Consider the following 16,724-nt stretch of genomic DNA (forward strand, 5'->3'; position numbering starts at 1 on the left):
TTACAAATAGCTGTGAAAAGAAGAGAAGCGAAAAGCCAAGGAGAAAAGGAAAGATATAAGTATCTGAATACAGAGTTCCAAAGAATAGCAAGAAGAGATAAGAAAGCCTTCTCCAGCGACCAATGCAAAGAAATAGAGGAAGAGAACAAACTGGGAAAGACTACAGATCTCTTCAAGAAAATTAGAGATACCAAGGGAACGTTTCATGCAAAGATGGGCACAATAAAGGACAAAAATGGTATGGACCTAACAGAAGCAGAAGATATTAAGAAGAGATGGCAAGAATACACAAAAGAACTGTATAAAAAGGATCTTCACGACCCGGATAATCACGATGGTGTGATCACTCATCTAGAACCAGACATCTTGGAATGTGAAGTCAAGTGGGCCTTAGAAAGCATCACTACGAACAAAGCTAGTGGAGGTGATGGAATTCCAGTTGAGCTATTTCAAATCCTGAAAGATGATGCTGTGAAAGTGCTGCACTCAATATGCCAGCAAATTTGGAAAACTCAGCAGTGGCCACAGGACTGGAAAAGGTCAGTTTTCATTCCAATCCCAAAGAAATGCAATGCCAAAGAATGCTCAAACTACTGCAAAATTGCACTCATCTCACATGCTAGTAAAGTAATGCTCAAAATTCTCCAAGCTAGGTTCAGCAATATGTGATCCATGAACTTCCTGATGTTAAGCTGTTATAGAAAAGGCAGAGGAACCAGAGATCAAATTGCCAACATCTGCTGGATCATAGAAAAACCAAGAGAGTTCCAGAAAAACATCTATTTCAGCTTTCTTGACTATGCCATAGCCTTTGACTGTGTGGATCACAACAAACTGTGGAAAATTCTGAGAGAGATGGGAATACCAGACCACCTGACCTGCCTCTTGAGAAATCTGTATGCAGGCCAGGAAGCAACAGTTAGAACTGGACATGGAACAACAGACTGGTTCCAAATAGGAAAAGGAGTACATCAAGGCTGTATATTGTCACCCTGCTTATTTAACTTATATGCAGAGTACATCATGAGAAACGCTGGACTGGAAGAAACACAAGCTGGAATCAAGGTTGCTGGGAGAAATATCAATAACCTCAGATATGCAGATGACACCACCCTTATGGCAGAAGGTGAAGAGGAACTAAAAAGCCTCTTGATGAAAGTAAAAGAGGAGAGTGAAAAAGTTGGCTTAAAGCTCAACATTCAGAAAACGAAGATCATGGCATCTGGTCCCATCACTCCATGGGAAATAGATGAAGAAACAGTGGAAACAGTGTCAGACTTTATTTTTGGGGGCTCCAAAATCACTGCAAATGGTGATTGCAGCCATGAAATTAAAAGACGCTTACTCCTTGGAAGAAAAGTTATGACCAACCTAGATAGCATATTCCAAAGCAGAGACATTACTTTGCCGACTAAGGTCCATCTTAGTCAAGGCTATGGTTTCTCCAGTGGTCAAGTATGGATGTGAGAGTTGGACTGTGAAGAAGGCTGAGCGCCGAAGAATTGATGCTTTTGAACTGTGGTGTTGGAGAAGACTCTTGAGAGTCCCTTGGACTGCAAGGAGATCCAACCAGTCCATTCTGAAGGAGATCAGCCCTAGCATTTCTATGGAAGGAATGATGCTAAAGCTGAAACTCCAGTACTTTGGCCACCTCATGTGAAGAGTTGACTCACTGGAAAAGACTTTGATGCTGGGAGCGATTAGGGGCAGGAGAAGAAGGGCACGACAGAGGATGAGATGGCTGGATGGCATCACGGACTCGATGGACGCGAGTCTGAGTGAGCTCCGGGAGTCGGTGATGGACAGGGAGGCCTGGCGTGCTGCGATTCATGGGGTTTCAAAGAGTCGGACACGACTGAGTGACTGAACTGAACTGAACTATAAACTGGGAGCTCTATTAACATCACCTTGGCTGATGCTGGAAAATGGGGTTGAGGGTTTATTATGCTGTGTGATAGAAAATTTGGTCTCCATGTTTTATGAATTATGTCCCCCACCAAAGTTTCGAATGATGAAGTCCTAAGCTTCAGTGCCTTAGAATCTAACCATATTTGGATATATAGTATTCAAATGGTAATCAAATTAAAATGAGGTCAATAGGTGGGGCCTTAATCCAATATGAATATTGAGTGTCCTTATAAGAAGGGGGAAAATGGACACAGACAAAGGGAAAATGATGTATAGACACAGGGAGAAGATAGCTGTCTACAAGCCAAGGATAGAAGCAAGGAACAGATCCTTCCCTTATGGCTCTCAGAAGAAATCAACTGGACTAACACCTTAACTTCTTACTTCTAGCCTCCATAACTTTGAGAAAATAAATTTCTGTTGGTTAAGCCAACCAGTCTTTGGCACTTTGTGATAACAGCCTTAGAAAACGAACATATCATGGAAAGTGAGATTATATTTCTAGGGAAATCTACCTATATTGTGATAATCTTTATCCTTTGACATTGTACAGGTACAACCAGGTCCTGTTTGCTCAAAGACACTCTTTTTTAATTAAATCTCCCATAGTTTATAAGGTACAGTGGAATGATTGCTACAAGGAATCAGAAGCCTGGGGTTCACTCAGCTATTAATTGGACAAATATTTAGCGAGCATTTCCTATGTGCCAGGCATCCTAAGCAACATGCATACAGTGGTGAAGTAGTCATTCCGGTCTGTTTCTTCACTTTACTATCCATGTGTTCTCTTGCAAGCCGCTTAAGTTGTCTGGGCCTCCACTGTTTCATATTCCAAATTATGAGACTAAAATAGCCACCACCAAGGTTATTCTCAGGACTAAAAAAATTACTTTTATTCTAACATTTGGCTTATTCAGCTGTAACTCTCAAAGCAACTCAAATAATCCCTCATCCCAACATCTACCTTTAGCTAACAGAAAACAAGGAAAAGAATTAACTAATGAAAGTAATCATTAGACCCTAATTTCAGCATCAAAGTTCTTCTCTTTCTATCCAGTCAGAACTGATCTCTCATTTGTTTCCCATATTCTTCCAGAGCACCTTCTTATCATCCCAGGTTTATTCAATGAGGGAGAAGACTCAAAACCTACCCCCATTTTCTGTGATCCTAGTACTACCCAAAATTATTGTCCCCTCGTTTATGAAATTTACATATGCATTTAATTAATCCCACTCTTTTCTGAGAAAACAATGTCCTGGAACTTGGTTCCACTCAAACTAAAAGTCAGTGGCCATTAGTTAAATATAAAGCCATCTGTGCTCCATCTTTTGCACTAACTACACATTGCTAATATTTTCATTCAGTCATATTAATTATGAGTTTGTTCAGCAAGTGTACTGGGACTGTAATCTGCTGAAGATTGTGATCTGTGTAATATGTAATAAGCACTTGTTTACTTGTTAGTAAAAGAGCTGACAGTCACATGCAATAATCTGGAATTAACCCAAGAGGTAGATTTCTGAGCGAAGTGAAGTGAAGTGAAGTCGCTCAGTCATGTCTGACTCTTTGTGACCCCATGGACTGTAGCCTACCAGGTTCTACCATCCATGGGATTTTCCAGGCAAGAATACTGTAGTGGGTTGCCATTTCCTTCTCCAGAAGATCTTCCTGACCCAGGGATTGAAGCCAGGTCTCCTGCATGGTAGGCATTGTAGGCAGACGCTTTACCATCTGAGCCACCAGGGAAGATTTCTGAGTAGGTTATCATTTTCTGAACCCTCAGGACATCAATGGCAAGCACTCAAATCACCAAAAATTTTAAAAGTCTGATTTCTGTTTGTCATCACTCCCCCTTTTTTAAAAAATTGGCATTTTCTGAAAGATAAAATCTGAGGTCTTCAGCTTGGCCTTAAGGCTCTCCATATTCTAGAGATAAGCCACCTTTTATACTCTGACCCCCACAACACTCCAAGAGTTAAGCGTGTGTTAAACCAGACTAGACTATTTGTCATAATTAGGACATCCTATAACTGTCCTTACTTTAGAGACTTATTAGCATAATTTTATCTATTTGGAATGCCTGCCTCTTTTCTGTCTACCTGGATAATTTCTATTCATTTAAATTAAGATAATTTCTACTCAGGTTTAGTCCCACCTTTTCCCTAAATCTTTCCTAATCTCCCCAACATACATGATCTCTCTCTTCATTGATTATAAGACTTTTTATATTTACTCCTCATTTATTGATTATAATATTCTACCTTAGTTGGCTTTATACTTGCTTCATCTGCCAAATTGAAAATATCTTGAAAACAGAGACTACAACTTGGGATTCTTTATTTTGTATATTCTTTCCATAACAGACAAAGAGTGATAGAGTTCTATGATATGCTGATGGAATATGTGGACTGTCTTGCTAGAAAAATAAACACTCTCAAAATTTTGCCTAGAATTTCAAAAGTTCCTGGGGCCTATGAAGCCTTCTGAACTGCATGCAAAGAAACTTGGTTCAAGGAGCTGTGAGAACTAGATGTATAATGTAGGCATTCAATAACTATTTGGTAAATGAATGAATGAATATAACCTTAATAGCTCTTTTTGTCCAAGACCTTTTATCCCCATCTAAAATGCCATCTCTCCCTTCTGAATATTGAAGCCCTAAGTCCTTTCTTATATATTGAAAATTCCTCAATGTTGGGCATTACAGAATTTCATGATTCTTCCTCCTCAATTTTTTCTGATGCTTCCCTGGTGGCTCAGAGGTTAAAGCATCTGTCTAGAATGCGGGAGACCTGGGTTTGATCCCTGCGTCTGGAAGATCCCCTGGAGAAGGAAATGGCAACCCACTCCAGTACTCTTGCCTGGAGAATCCTATGGAGGGAGGAGCCTGGTAGGCTACAGCCCATGGGGTCGCAAAGAGTCAGACACGACTGAGTGACTTCACTTCACTAGTTTTAGTATCTGTCAATGACCCTAGTTGGGTAAGAATGCACGGGTAGGTCAAGGGAAAGGCAGATGGTGGTCTCATGGTGCTGGGGGTGGGGTGGGGGGATGTAGTGAGACGCAATGGTGAGATTCCCATTTCATGCTTTGGCTGGTTTTCTCATAAGCATTTGAATTCAAATACAACTCATGAGCATGAAGATTATTTTCATTTTGAGAGCCTCCTTCTCTGGTAAATGAATCAACTTTACTCCTCCTATTACCATTACTTTGAATCTATTTCTTATCAAATAATAACTTTGACCTTATTATGCTGAGTGCCTGTACCTCCCTTTTTCCTGTACCTCCCTTTTTCCATGGAGCACCTTACAAAATGTCCTCACATTAGTTTCATGAGTTGGTCATGACCAAGCCAATCCCCAGATTTCATTTCTGACCATGGGTGAGGAGAGAAGATGGTTAAAGTGGGAGAAGGAAACAAGTGTCAGACTTTCTGCTTTAAGTGTTAAGGTCAGGAAAACACAGTTTATGAGAACAGCAATATCTTCTTACTCTGTTTAGCAGGATCAAGAAAAGCTTTCCCAAGGGAACTGATGTTTAAACTGGAACTTGAGAATAGTTAGGAATCTATCCCACAAAGAGGAAAAGAAATAGCTTTCCAGATAGAGTGAAATTCTTATTCAAAGACTGGAGGCAAGAGAGTACTATGGTTTCAAGGAAGTCAAATTAAATCTGACTAGAACTTAGAATCCCATGGACGGAGGAGCCTGGTGGGCTGCAGTCCATGGGATCGCAAAGAGTCGGACACGACTGAGTGACTTCACTTTCACTTTTCACTTTCATGCATTGAAGAAGGAAATGACAACCCACTCCAGTGTTCTTGCCTGGAGAATCCCAGGGATGGCAGAGCCTGGTGGGCTGCCGTCTATGGGGTCGCACAGAGTCGGACACAACTGAAGCGACTTAGCAGCAGCAGCAGCAGAACTGAGAATATCAGGGATAAATGGTAAGAGATAAGGCTAGAAAGGTTACAAGGGCTTGGTAAGCCATATTGTATTTATCTTGACAACAACAAAATATTATTGTCTTTTTAAGCAGGGGAATGATAAACCAGATTGACAGTTTATAAGAATCATTCTGGCTCAAATCTTTTTAACCCCAGTCCCATTCCTCAGAGAAAAAAGTCTCTTAAATATATTTTTAAGATTTTTCTGGCAGTAACTTCTTGCATAAAATTTATCAGTTTTAAATGATATTTCCACTATGAGAGGTGATGATTTAAATGATTTCACTACCTTTCTTCTCCTCTCCCTTTGTCATTATTTAATATTTTCATTATTCTAATTCCTGTTACCTTTCCAATAAAAGTATGTTTCTTTTTCTAGCAACTTTTGACAGTATCACTTACACTTTTAGATTTCTGGTGTTGGTGGTATTAGTCGCTCAGTCATGTCCAACTCTTTGTGACCCCATGTACTATAGCCCACCAGGCTTCTCTGTCCATGGGATTCTCCAGGCAAGAATGCTGGAGTGGGTTGCCATTTCCTTCTCCAGGGGATCTTCTGGACCCAAGGATCAAACTCGGGTCTCCTGCATTGCAGGCAGGTTCTTTACCGTCTGAGCCACCAGGGAAGCCCACCCTTAACAATAACTGGGTCTGCTAACCACAACCAAATATATCATGCCTTTTACATATACAGACTCTAACACTTGGGAATGTCTACATTGTTATGTTAAGCACACAAGCATAGTAGCAAGTTTGCCTGAAAGCAAAAACTGGGTTTACCACTTACTAGCTTCGTAGCCTTGGGCAAGACACTGGACCCTTCTTTTTCTCCTCCTTGATGTTCTAGAATTTCCAAGGATATATGTAGATGAATATTTTGTGGCTCTTTTAAGATCTGAAGTCTCTACAAAATCTATTCATTCCTTGACATATTAATCTTTTTTTATGTCTTATCTTTCTGAGGTTCCTATTAGTTGATAGTGGGATCTCCTGAGTTGATTACGTATATTTCTTTTCTTCCACTGTTTACATTTCTTTTTTTATTTCCATGCTTTATATTCTAAAACTATATTGTCCAATATAGTAGTCATGAGCCAAATGTGACCATTTGTGTTTAAATTTAAAATTATGAAATAAAATCTAAAATTTAGTTTCCCAGTCACACTAGTCATATTTTGAGCTACATATAACTAGTGGCTATCAAATTGGACAGTGCAAATATCTAAAGTTCTGTTAGATGATGCTATTCTAGAAGTTTTTGTCAACTTGAGTTCTTAGTTCTATTGCTTTTTGTTCATCTAAAGAGTTATAATTAATCTAAAATACTTTTTATTCTCTTATTTTTGTTTTCTGATTGGTATTCAGAACATCCTAATCTAGTTTCATTTAATCTCTTAAGAGATATTAATTAGCATTTTTAACTTCTCTTTCACTTCCTAAATTGTTATATATTTCCTCTGGGGTCAGTTTGTCTGTTTATTTCCTTCTTTCTCTTTTGTGTTACTGATTTATTCATGGCTTCCCTTGTAGCTCAGCTGGTAAAGAATCCACCTGCAATGTGGGATACCTGGGTTCAATCCCTGGGTTGGGAAGATCCCCTTGAAAAGGTAATGGGATTTATTCATATGCCTAAATGTTCTTACTTACCCCTTTATATCAATAAAATCTTCTGATTTGCATAAGTAGGTCTGTTTACACACCAGCTCTCTTCCTTGAATGGAAATTTATGGCAGGATAGAGGAGAAGCCTATCAATTTGCAAGTAAACGGCCATCAGACTGCACTCAATCCCACCCCTCAATACAAATGACAACGTTTTCCTGGAGCATTAATTTTTGTACTAGACACTTTAGCTTTCAGTCTATTGAGTCAACAGATATTGGCAAAACATCTACTATAGTCCAGGTACTCTTACAGCTTCTAGAGATAAAGTGGAAAAGTAGATATAGAGTCCTGCCCTCAAGGAGTCTACATTTATGGAAGTTTGTTCAGTTTCTTTAGAGACCAGTCATGTAGGGTTTTGCTAGGAAGATAGAGCAATATATGACCAAATGTCTATGCTCTATGTTCTAAATTGGAGGAAGGGTATGGGAATGACTGCTGAGACATAAGTTCCTTACATAAACATTCAATTGCTTTCCTGTTTAAAGCCCTACTTCTTACCCCCACCTCCTTGATTCCTACTAATTCCGAGTGCAGAGTTTCCCAGGTTTGGACAGTCAGATTTGCCATCACTGCTTCGAAACACATTCTGGGGAAGGAGAGTGGCCAAGATGGTGGAATAGGAAGACCCTGAGCTCACCTCCTTCCACTAGCACACCAAAATTGCAACTATTTACAGGACAATTATTGATGAGAATGACAGGTAGGCAACTGACAAACAGGAGGATAATCAGAACAGTAGAGGTTCTCTCCAAGGAGCAAATGGTCTCAGTCCCATGTCAGGCTTCCTAGCCCCAGGGTCCTGAACCAGGAAAATGAGACCTCTAGAGCATAGAGCTTTAAGACTAGCAGGGCTTACTTTCAGGAGAGCCAGACCGCTATGGGAAATAGATAATTCACTGCTAATAACCACATCCCAAATTTCACATGCTCCAGGACCCACAGCAGAGGCAGTAACTTGACATGACCCTGGATCAGACCCTCCTGCTGGTCTTAAAGAGCCTCCCAGAGAGGCAAGAGGCAACTGGAGCACAGCCTGGGGACATAGACACTGGCAGCAGCCGTTTTGGGGTGCTTGTTCTAACACAGAGACACTGGTGCTGAGAAGCACTATCTTGGAATCCTCCCTCTAGCTTATTAGCTCCGAGATCCAGCCCCACTCATCAGCCTGTTGGCACCAGTGCTGGGACCCCTTGGCCAGCCTCATTTGTCAGTGGGCCAGCACTAGCTCTGGAACATCCTGACCCAACAGCCAAGATGGTCTCAGGAACCGGCCCCACTCACCAGCAAGCTGCTGACACTGGATCTAGGAACCCTGGCCCCACAACTACCCACTTCAGAACCTGGCTCTACCAACCAGTGGGTTCTATAGCCAGCTGCTTAGACACACTTTCAACCAGCTTATGGCAGCCTTCACACAAGGCAAGGCCAACCAGACCAAGGACTTGCAACAGCTACCAGACCACCCATAGCAGTCAGCCTGTCACACCAGAAGGATCCATGCAGCCCACATAGGGACACCTCTGAGCACATAGCTCTGATGACCAGAGGGGAGTGTGCCTCTGGACACATAGGACATTTCCTACAAAAGGCTGCTTCTCTAACATCAGGAAACATAACCAACCTACCAAACACAGAGACAAAAACAACAAATTAGACAAAATGAGGCAACAGAAGATAGATTTCCAAAGAAGGAACAAGATAAAACCTTAGAAGAACAGCTAAGTGAAGTAGAGACAAAGAGTTCAAGTAATGATCATGAGATGTTCAAAGAACTTGGGAGAAGACCAGATGAACACAGTGAGAAGTTAGAGGTTTTTAACAAAGAGTTAAAAAATATAAAGAGGAACAAGGATGAAGAATACAATAACTGATCATCTCTGTTTGCATCCGCATTGCTTTAAATGGCATTATTTTGTTCTTATCAACTATACTTCAATTAAAAAATTTAAATTCAATAACTAAAATAAAAAATACACTAGAAAGAGTCAACAGTAGATTAAATGATACAGAAGAACAGATGAGTGAACTGGAAGACAGAGCACTGAAAATCACTGAACAGAAGGAAAGAATAAAAAGTAAAAAGAAATGAGGACAGTTTAAGACATCTCAGGGACAACATCAAGCATACTAACATTCATGCGTAGGGGTCCCAGAAGGAAAAGAGAGAGAGAACGGGGCAGAAAAATTATTTGAAGACAAAATAGCTGAAACTTTCCTAACTTGGGAAAAGAAAACAGACATCCAGGTCCAAGGAAGCACAGAGAGTCCCAGACACAATCAACCCAAAGAGGACGACGCCAAGACAAGACATATCCAACCCTGATTTTCCAAATAGAAACTGTAACCTAAAACCATAGACATTTAGAGTTGGAAGAGTTCTGTGTCCTTCACTGTAAGCCACTTCAGCCTCACCTCTTCCTTTGGCAGGATTTCTCCTAAAACTTGGTCAGTGGATTATGATAATACCTCTATTTAAATAGGTCTAGTGACAGCAATCTCATTACTTTATAGGCAGCCTATACCACTGTCAGACAACTACCCCTTAAAAAGTTCTTAAGAATTAAGTCTGCTTTTTTAAAATGTTATTTTATATTGGAGTGTAGTTGATTAGGGGCTTTCCTGGTGGTGCAGTGCTAAAGAATCTGCCTGCTATTCAGGAAACCTGGGTTTGATCCCTGGGTCAGGAAGATCCCCTGGAGGAGGGCATGGCAACCCACTCCAGTACTCTTGCCTAGGGAACCCCATGGACAGAGGAGCCTGGTGGACTGTAGTCCACAGGGTCCCACAGAGTCCGACACAACTGAAGCAATCATGCAGCAGGCGCAGCATAGTTGATTAACAATATTGTTAGTTCCAAGTGTACAGCAAATTGATTCAGTTATACATATACATGTATTTATTCTTTCTCAAATTATTTTCCACTTAGGTTACTTCAGAATATTGAGCAGATTTCTCTGTCCTATACAGTTGGTCCTTGTTGGCTATCCATTTTAAATATAGCAGTGTGTACATGTCAATAAAGTCTGCTTTGTAGAAAGTTTCAACCACTGATTCTAGTTCTATTCCCTGGCATTACACAGATAAGGAACTCAAGATGATGGAGACAGCACAGGCTCAGAGGAATTTAGTCTAGAAGGGTTTCAACTCTGATTCAGGCTTTGCAATTTACTTGGTACGTGACCATACGCAAGTTACTTAACAACTAAGAGTTTAACTTCCTTATCTGTTAAAAGAGGATAATGACTACCCAAAAGGACAATGAGGATTGCATAAAACAGCCCACGTAAGCGCCTGACAGGTCATAAGTGTTCAATGAATGTTAGTTCCTTTCTGTCCCTCCTCATTTCTCATCCCTATGGAAATTCTTCAAATATTTCAAAACAGTTATACTTCCTCCCCGAAGTCTTCAATCCAGCCTTGAACATAACTGTTTCCTTGAATCCTTTCTCATGAGGCTGGCTCCTGAATTCCAGGACAGGGAGATAAAACTTACTCAACTTAAAATACCCCAGTGGCTGGCATAGTGTCTGAGAAACAGCTGGTACTCAGGGGATGTTGACTGATCAGAATTAAGATAACATTTGCATGATATCCCAATTCTCAGTAGAATTCTTCTCCCTTTTAGGGGAGAATGCTAAGAAATACTTTTTATAAGTAGAAACTATCAGTGTGGATTTTTTTCACCCCAACATTCTTGCCTTGTTTATCTTGCTTGCCGTGTTTATGTTTAACATTCTCCCTTGTACTTGCCTTGTTTATCAAGAAAATCAGAACAAGGTTTTGCTCAATATCAATGCTTGCCTTAGCCTCAATCTTCTCTTATAATTATCTCTATCTCCACCTTTCCATTATCTTGGTCTTTGTCCTTTACACTTGTTTACATGAATCTATTTCTAAAATCCTTTTGCAAGCAGAAAAGAATGTTTTAAAACATCCTCTATTCGCTTTTTAAGTATCAAAAAAGCTGAACCCAATTCTCCTGTTAATTAAGTAGTCTCCACTAAGAGGGATGCAGATATAGGAGGTAATCCCAAATTTGCCACCTTAGCATCTTGGGCTCTCTCCTACCTGTCAGCTTGATGGTTTCTGTCTCCCTTTCCCTTTAACAGAAAGAACACAGTAATATGGATGCTCATTTCTAAGTTCCTTGGATTGTAAAAGTGCCTTTAAAGAGTAGATATCAATCACATTTTTAAAATAGCACATCTTAGGTAAGCAAAATTCTGCACACTCAGATTTTTTCCTAATGCTGCCTTTGGGCAAGGAGAACAGAACATAGAAACATCTAATTCAACTGGTATCTCCACTTTTGTCATATGGCGAACTGGAGCCTCTATTTTTAAACACATGATTGACACTCATATGCCCAGGCTAGGTCAGATACAGTCCATCCTGTGGGCAGAAAGAGGAATCATGACTTCTGAGGTCCCTGCCAGCCCTGTGATTTGTCAAACAGAAATGTAAGTGTGTCTTTAGGTTAAGAAAAACAGCCAACAACCACCCCAAAGATTCCCCAAAACTATAACCTGCAAAAGCCAATAAATGAAACAAGATAATACCCTTTCCCCTTGCTTCAGATGAGTCTAAAACCATTACTTAACTGAAGGTGCCTAAAGAAGAAAATAAAAATAAAACAAGCCAAGAGTAGAGAAGGAGGGGAGACTGGGTTTGGTGGTGATGAATCAGGGCTTTAGACCCGGAGGGTGTCTCCTTCCTAACTGTGCAATTAGAGACTCAATAAAAGGTTTGAGCACCTCCTGTCAGCTCACAGCCACTGCCCCACATTCCACTTGCTCTCACTCAAGAACAAGGTAAGTCTCAGAGACTATCTATCTGCTTGACCATATTTAGAATCTCGGCTGCTATTCTTGTATGAGATTGTATGAGAATGTATGAGAATTTCAGAAGAAATACACTCTTAACTCTAGGTTGACAATTATTAATAATAAACTGAGAGCTCCAGTTGCATTTTTTGCCTCAGGAATTTCATAGATCATTTTCGTTTTAAAAAAAACTATAAACTATTTGTATGACATATGTATGAATACAATTTAATAAGACACAGGACTCAGACCTATATTAAAATATAGGGTCATTTAAATGATGGGTAATGACTAAGGGGTCGAGACTCTGTTTTACCAGTGAGTTCATGGAGCCACATCTTCTTGGTAAAAACATGTTGCTTGGCCTGCATAAAGGGAGGCTGATTTTCTGTGTTACTTCTCTTTCCTCTGGAACTTTTTCCTAACTTAAAAGTTATACTTTCCTACAATGAGGAGCTAGATTGAGCCAAGGTGGGAGGAAAGCAGGTGGCCAGTCTCAGATGATGCTGAAATGATTAGTACCACTCTGTTGGCTTCATTTGTACATTTTAGTACTTACATTTGAGTTCTTTTTCTACTCTCCTTTTACAATAAAGCTTTCTCTGAACACATGACCGTCTCTATTTTCTGCAGGGTAGGGAGAAGTATCTCTTCTAATGTTTATCTGTGCAAAAATCCTATCTCACCACATTATCTGGCATAAATTTTAAGATAAAGAATAGAACAGATGATGTCAGTGGAGCTGGGGGAGGGACAGAAGGAAGGGCGATCTGGTATCTCCTTCCTGAAGGACCTATCCTAGAAAGTGGGTTGTGTTTGTTCTTTCCCACAGTCTCCTGAGTTTGTAAAGATGCCTCAGCTCCTGAGAGACATCCTCTGTGTAATTGAGACATTCCACAAGTACGCCAGGGAGGATGGTGGCGCAGCGACGCTGACCTGCACAGAGCTGAAACAGCTCATCCAGAGCGAATTTGAGGACATTTTTCAGGTAAAGTGCTCATGGAGCTATGGAAATTCTTCTCCACTTGCCATTTCTCCAAAATACAAGCAAAATGGGCATATGTAATCCCTCCCCATTTTACATTTGGTGACCAGCTCTCAGTACCCACTGACTTTTGAACAAATTTTTTTTCAATCTCATTTCCCTACTCTGTGCAACTGCTTGGTCATTAATTCTAGGAGGAAATGAGGTTTTCAACGCTGGGACTATTGCTTCTGTAAAGTAGGCATCTGAGAGGAGTCATAAGCTTAGATGTATCTAAATGCAACTCACAATTGATATGAATGCTCCTTCTTAATGATAGTTCTCTGATCAAAAATGGTAACCAGAATCAACCTTCTTTTGGGAGGGTCTTCCCTTCTTTGGGGAGGGTCTTCCCAGGTGGTGCTAGAGATAAAGAATCCACCTGCCAATGCAGGAGATACAAGGGCTGGGTAAGAAAGATCCCCTGGAGTAGGAAATGGCACCTCACTCCAGTATTCTTGCCTGGAAAATTCCAAAGGAGCCTGGCTACAGTCCATGGCATTACAAAGAATCAGACATGACTAAGTACACACAAACACACATTTGGAAATTTCCTAAGTTCATGAGGAATAGAATCAAAAAAGAGGGTTCTTGGAAAACATGCAGACACTCAGGGCACTTGACCACATATAAATAGGATGATTTTTCATTGTGTTTCCATGCAGACATGTGCCACCCATGCTGTGGAGAGCAACTTGAATCTTCTGAATATTGACAGTAATGGTGCCATCAGCTTTGATGAATTTGTTCTTGCAATCTTCAGCTTTTTGAATTTCCGTTACCTTGACATACAGTCATTACTAAACTCGGAACCAGAGGGGATGCCACATGGTATGGGTCTTCAGGTGATGAATGGAACTGACCAGGGGACAGAAGGAACTTCACAAACTCAAGACAAAGTGGTGCTTCCTTCAGGAACGGCATCATCAACTCATCTCAGCCTAAAAGAAGAGAGAGCAGTTGAACACAATAGGGTGGACCCACAGGGACATACCACAGCTCACAAACTACCAGTAGAAATGTCTGAACACAATGACTCTAAGAACCAACATCTGAAAGGCGATGAACAGAGCCAGAAAGTGGCCCAAGGTGTATCAGCAACAGGTGACAGTAGAACCCAACCTGAGACAAGTAAGCCAATGGCAGGAACAGAACAGATCAGCAGTCGCACAAAGGTGGAGGGACAGAATAAGGAGAGTCTCCAGAAGGGAGATACACTAGCCAGGAAACGAAGTGGCACTGAGACAGGAGAATGGTTTGGAGAACAGGAAGGGAGCTTGGGAACCCTGCGTTCTCCACTGGGAGAAACCACACAGAGGCCAGGTGGATCATCTGAGGATCAGGAAGCTGCAGGAGAGAAGGGTGTTAAGGAACACCCTAAAGCACAAGAACCATCAGTACAGGGAAAAGATGAGCCCAGTTCAGACCGCGTCGACCTGCCAAAACAAGCTGCTGCTCAGAAACCATCTCAGACACAGAAATCAGCTGCTCCCGAGGATGACAGTAGAACAGCTGAGACTCCAGAACCACCCATACAAGAAAAAGAATATGAAACAAGGGACTTGTTAGTCCAAGGGGATAACAGAAATGTTCCAGAAACACCCACGGTTAGAGTCGAAAGGAAAGATGTAAGAGGTCCACAGGTCCATCAAACAGTAGGGCAGAAACAAATTGAGGAAAAAACTCAGCCACCAGCTCTGGAAGAACCAACAGAAGATAAGAAGTATCATGAACTCCAGGAATCATCGAAAAAAAAGAATGCGGGAGAAGATTCTGAGACACATGAGTTAAACTCAGAAGGAGGAGAACAGAAAGATTCTGAAACTGAAGGGGCCATCAGCCCAGGAGAAGAGGCAAGACATGCTGAGGAAGGCACAGAAGAAGCACTTGTGAACAGTAAAAATGCCCCTGAAGCAGAAGGGACACCAAGAACAAGAGAAAGAACACGGGAGTTGACCCCACCTGAGAACCAATCTGGAGAAAAAAATAAGATGATCACCAAGATTCATGACAAGCTGGTCGAGGAAGATGATGGCTACCAGGGGGAAGGTCCTGAGCCAGTGGCCACACAGAATGATGAGAGGTCTCCTGAAACCCCCAACAGCCTGACTGCAGAGGATGGTGACAGCAACTCAGAGACAAGTGATCTGTTTGTGCAAGGGGATTCCCAAAGTCAAGCAAACCCATTCAGAGGGTCTGTGCAAGGAAGTGACAGTAATAACCCAGAAACTCAGAAACACTTAGCACTGAGTGAGGAAAAGAGAATTCAGGAGGCAGTGCTGGCAGTCAGAGGAGAGGATGAGCGGGTCACGGAGGAACACGCACAGGAGCACAAGGGTCAGGGCTCAGGGACCACAGGCCTAGGCCCAGCTGTGGAGCCCAGGGGACACCCCAACACACAGGTGTTCATAGGGAGAGATGAAAACAGAAAGTCCCTGGAGCCAGCGATCCCGGTTGCTCCAAATGCAGGCTTCACTAACCAGCTTTCCATAAGGCAACTCCCTACAAAGAAAGACAGTAGAAAAGAGCTAAAGATCCAGAGCCCAAGTACCAAAGAAGAGGAAGATGGAGCCCTAGAGACCCAGGAGGATTTAGTAAAAAGTCTGGATGAGAACAATGCAGTCTCCCAAAAGACACACCCTGCGACATTGGAGGAGGAGATTGAAAGCCCCCAACAGCTGGCAGGAGAACAAAATCTATCTACGAAAGAACATGATCCTTCAGTCTCTGAGTCAGGCCTTGAAGAGAGGATGCAAAGAGACCAAGAGCTCTGTTTGCTGGAGAGAGGTGCAGAACATTCGGGTCCCCTGTACGAGGTCTCGCAGGAGAAGATGCTGCAGCAAACAGACGTAACCCAAGGGGAGCATCAAAATCAAGCTCAGACAGCCAGTGTATCAAGCCCAGAGATGCGCAGAAACCAGTTGAGTGCATCCCTCACCAATGACAGCTCAGACTGTCTTGTCTTTTTTATTGACAGACAAGCACTACAAAAGTACATCAGGGAGTTTCTGCCTGATGAGGATCCTACTGGTGCACAGCAAATATCAGCTCCCCAGGCCTTGGAAGATAAGCAGGGTCGCCCTCAAAGAGAGGAACTAGAACCACAAAAGGAAGCAAGCACTCCGAAGCAATGAATCATTGTCATCATCCCACGAGAAGTTCCAAGGAACCTCATACATCTAAACAGGCCCCAGACTTCTTCCCTCCCAGTCACTCTCAATGCTCATATTCACACATTCAGATGAAGATTAATAATCCCTTAAATCCCCTTCCTAAATTTCTGCTGTTACTGTTGTTTAGTCTCTAAGTCATGCGTGACTCTTTTGCGAACCCATGGACTGTAGCTTGCAAGGCT

The 16,724-nt window shown here is 41.6% G+C and overlaps 1 protein-coding gene across 1 annotated transcript; it reads left to right on the plus strand.

Moving 5' to 3' along the window:
• The first annotated feature begins 13,180 nt into the window (after positions 1-13,180).
• On the plus strand, positions 13,181-16,503 carry TCHHL1 (trichohyalin like 1). The gene is made up of 2 exons (XM_068966631.1): positions 13,181-13,333; positions 14,035-16,503. Exons 1-2 carry the CDS (start codon positions 13,196-13,198, stop codon positions 16,501-16,503), a joined length of 2,607 nt encoding a protein of 868 aa, XP_068822732.1. The 5' UTR covers positions 13,181-13,195.
• The last annotated feature ends 221 nt before the right edge of the window (positions 16,504-16,724 follow it).

Source organism: Capricornis sumatraensis, chromosome 2 (genome assembly GCF_032405125.1).
Source record: "Capricornis sumatraensis isolate serow.1 chromosome 2, serow.2, whole genome shotgun sequence".
Lineage (NCBI taxonomy): Eukaryota > Metazoa > Chordata > Mammalia > Artiodactyla > Bovidae > Capricornis > Capricornis sumatraensis.

Excerpts from the sequence above, each read along its gene's own strand:
- TCHHL1 (XM_068966631.1), top strand. The coding sequence starts at position 13,196 with ATGCCTCAGCTCCTGAGAGACATCCTCTGTGTAATTGAGACATTCCAC. Across the intron at positions 13,334-14,034 it reads AATTTGAGGACATTTTTCAG|ACATGTGCCACCCATGCTGT; the intron begins GTAAAGTGCTCA and ends GTTTCCATGCAG.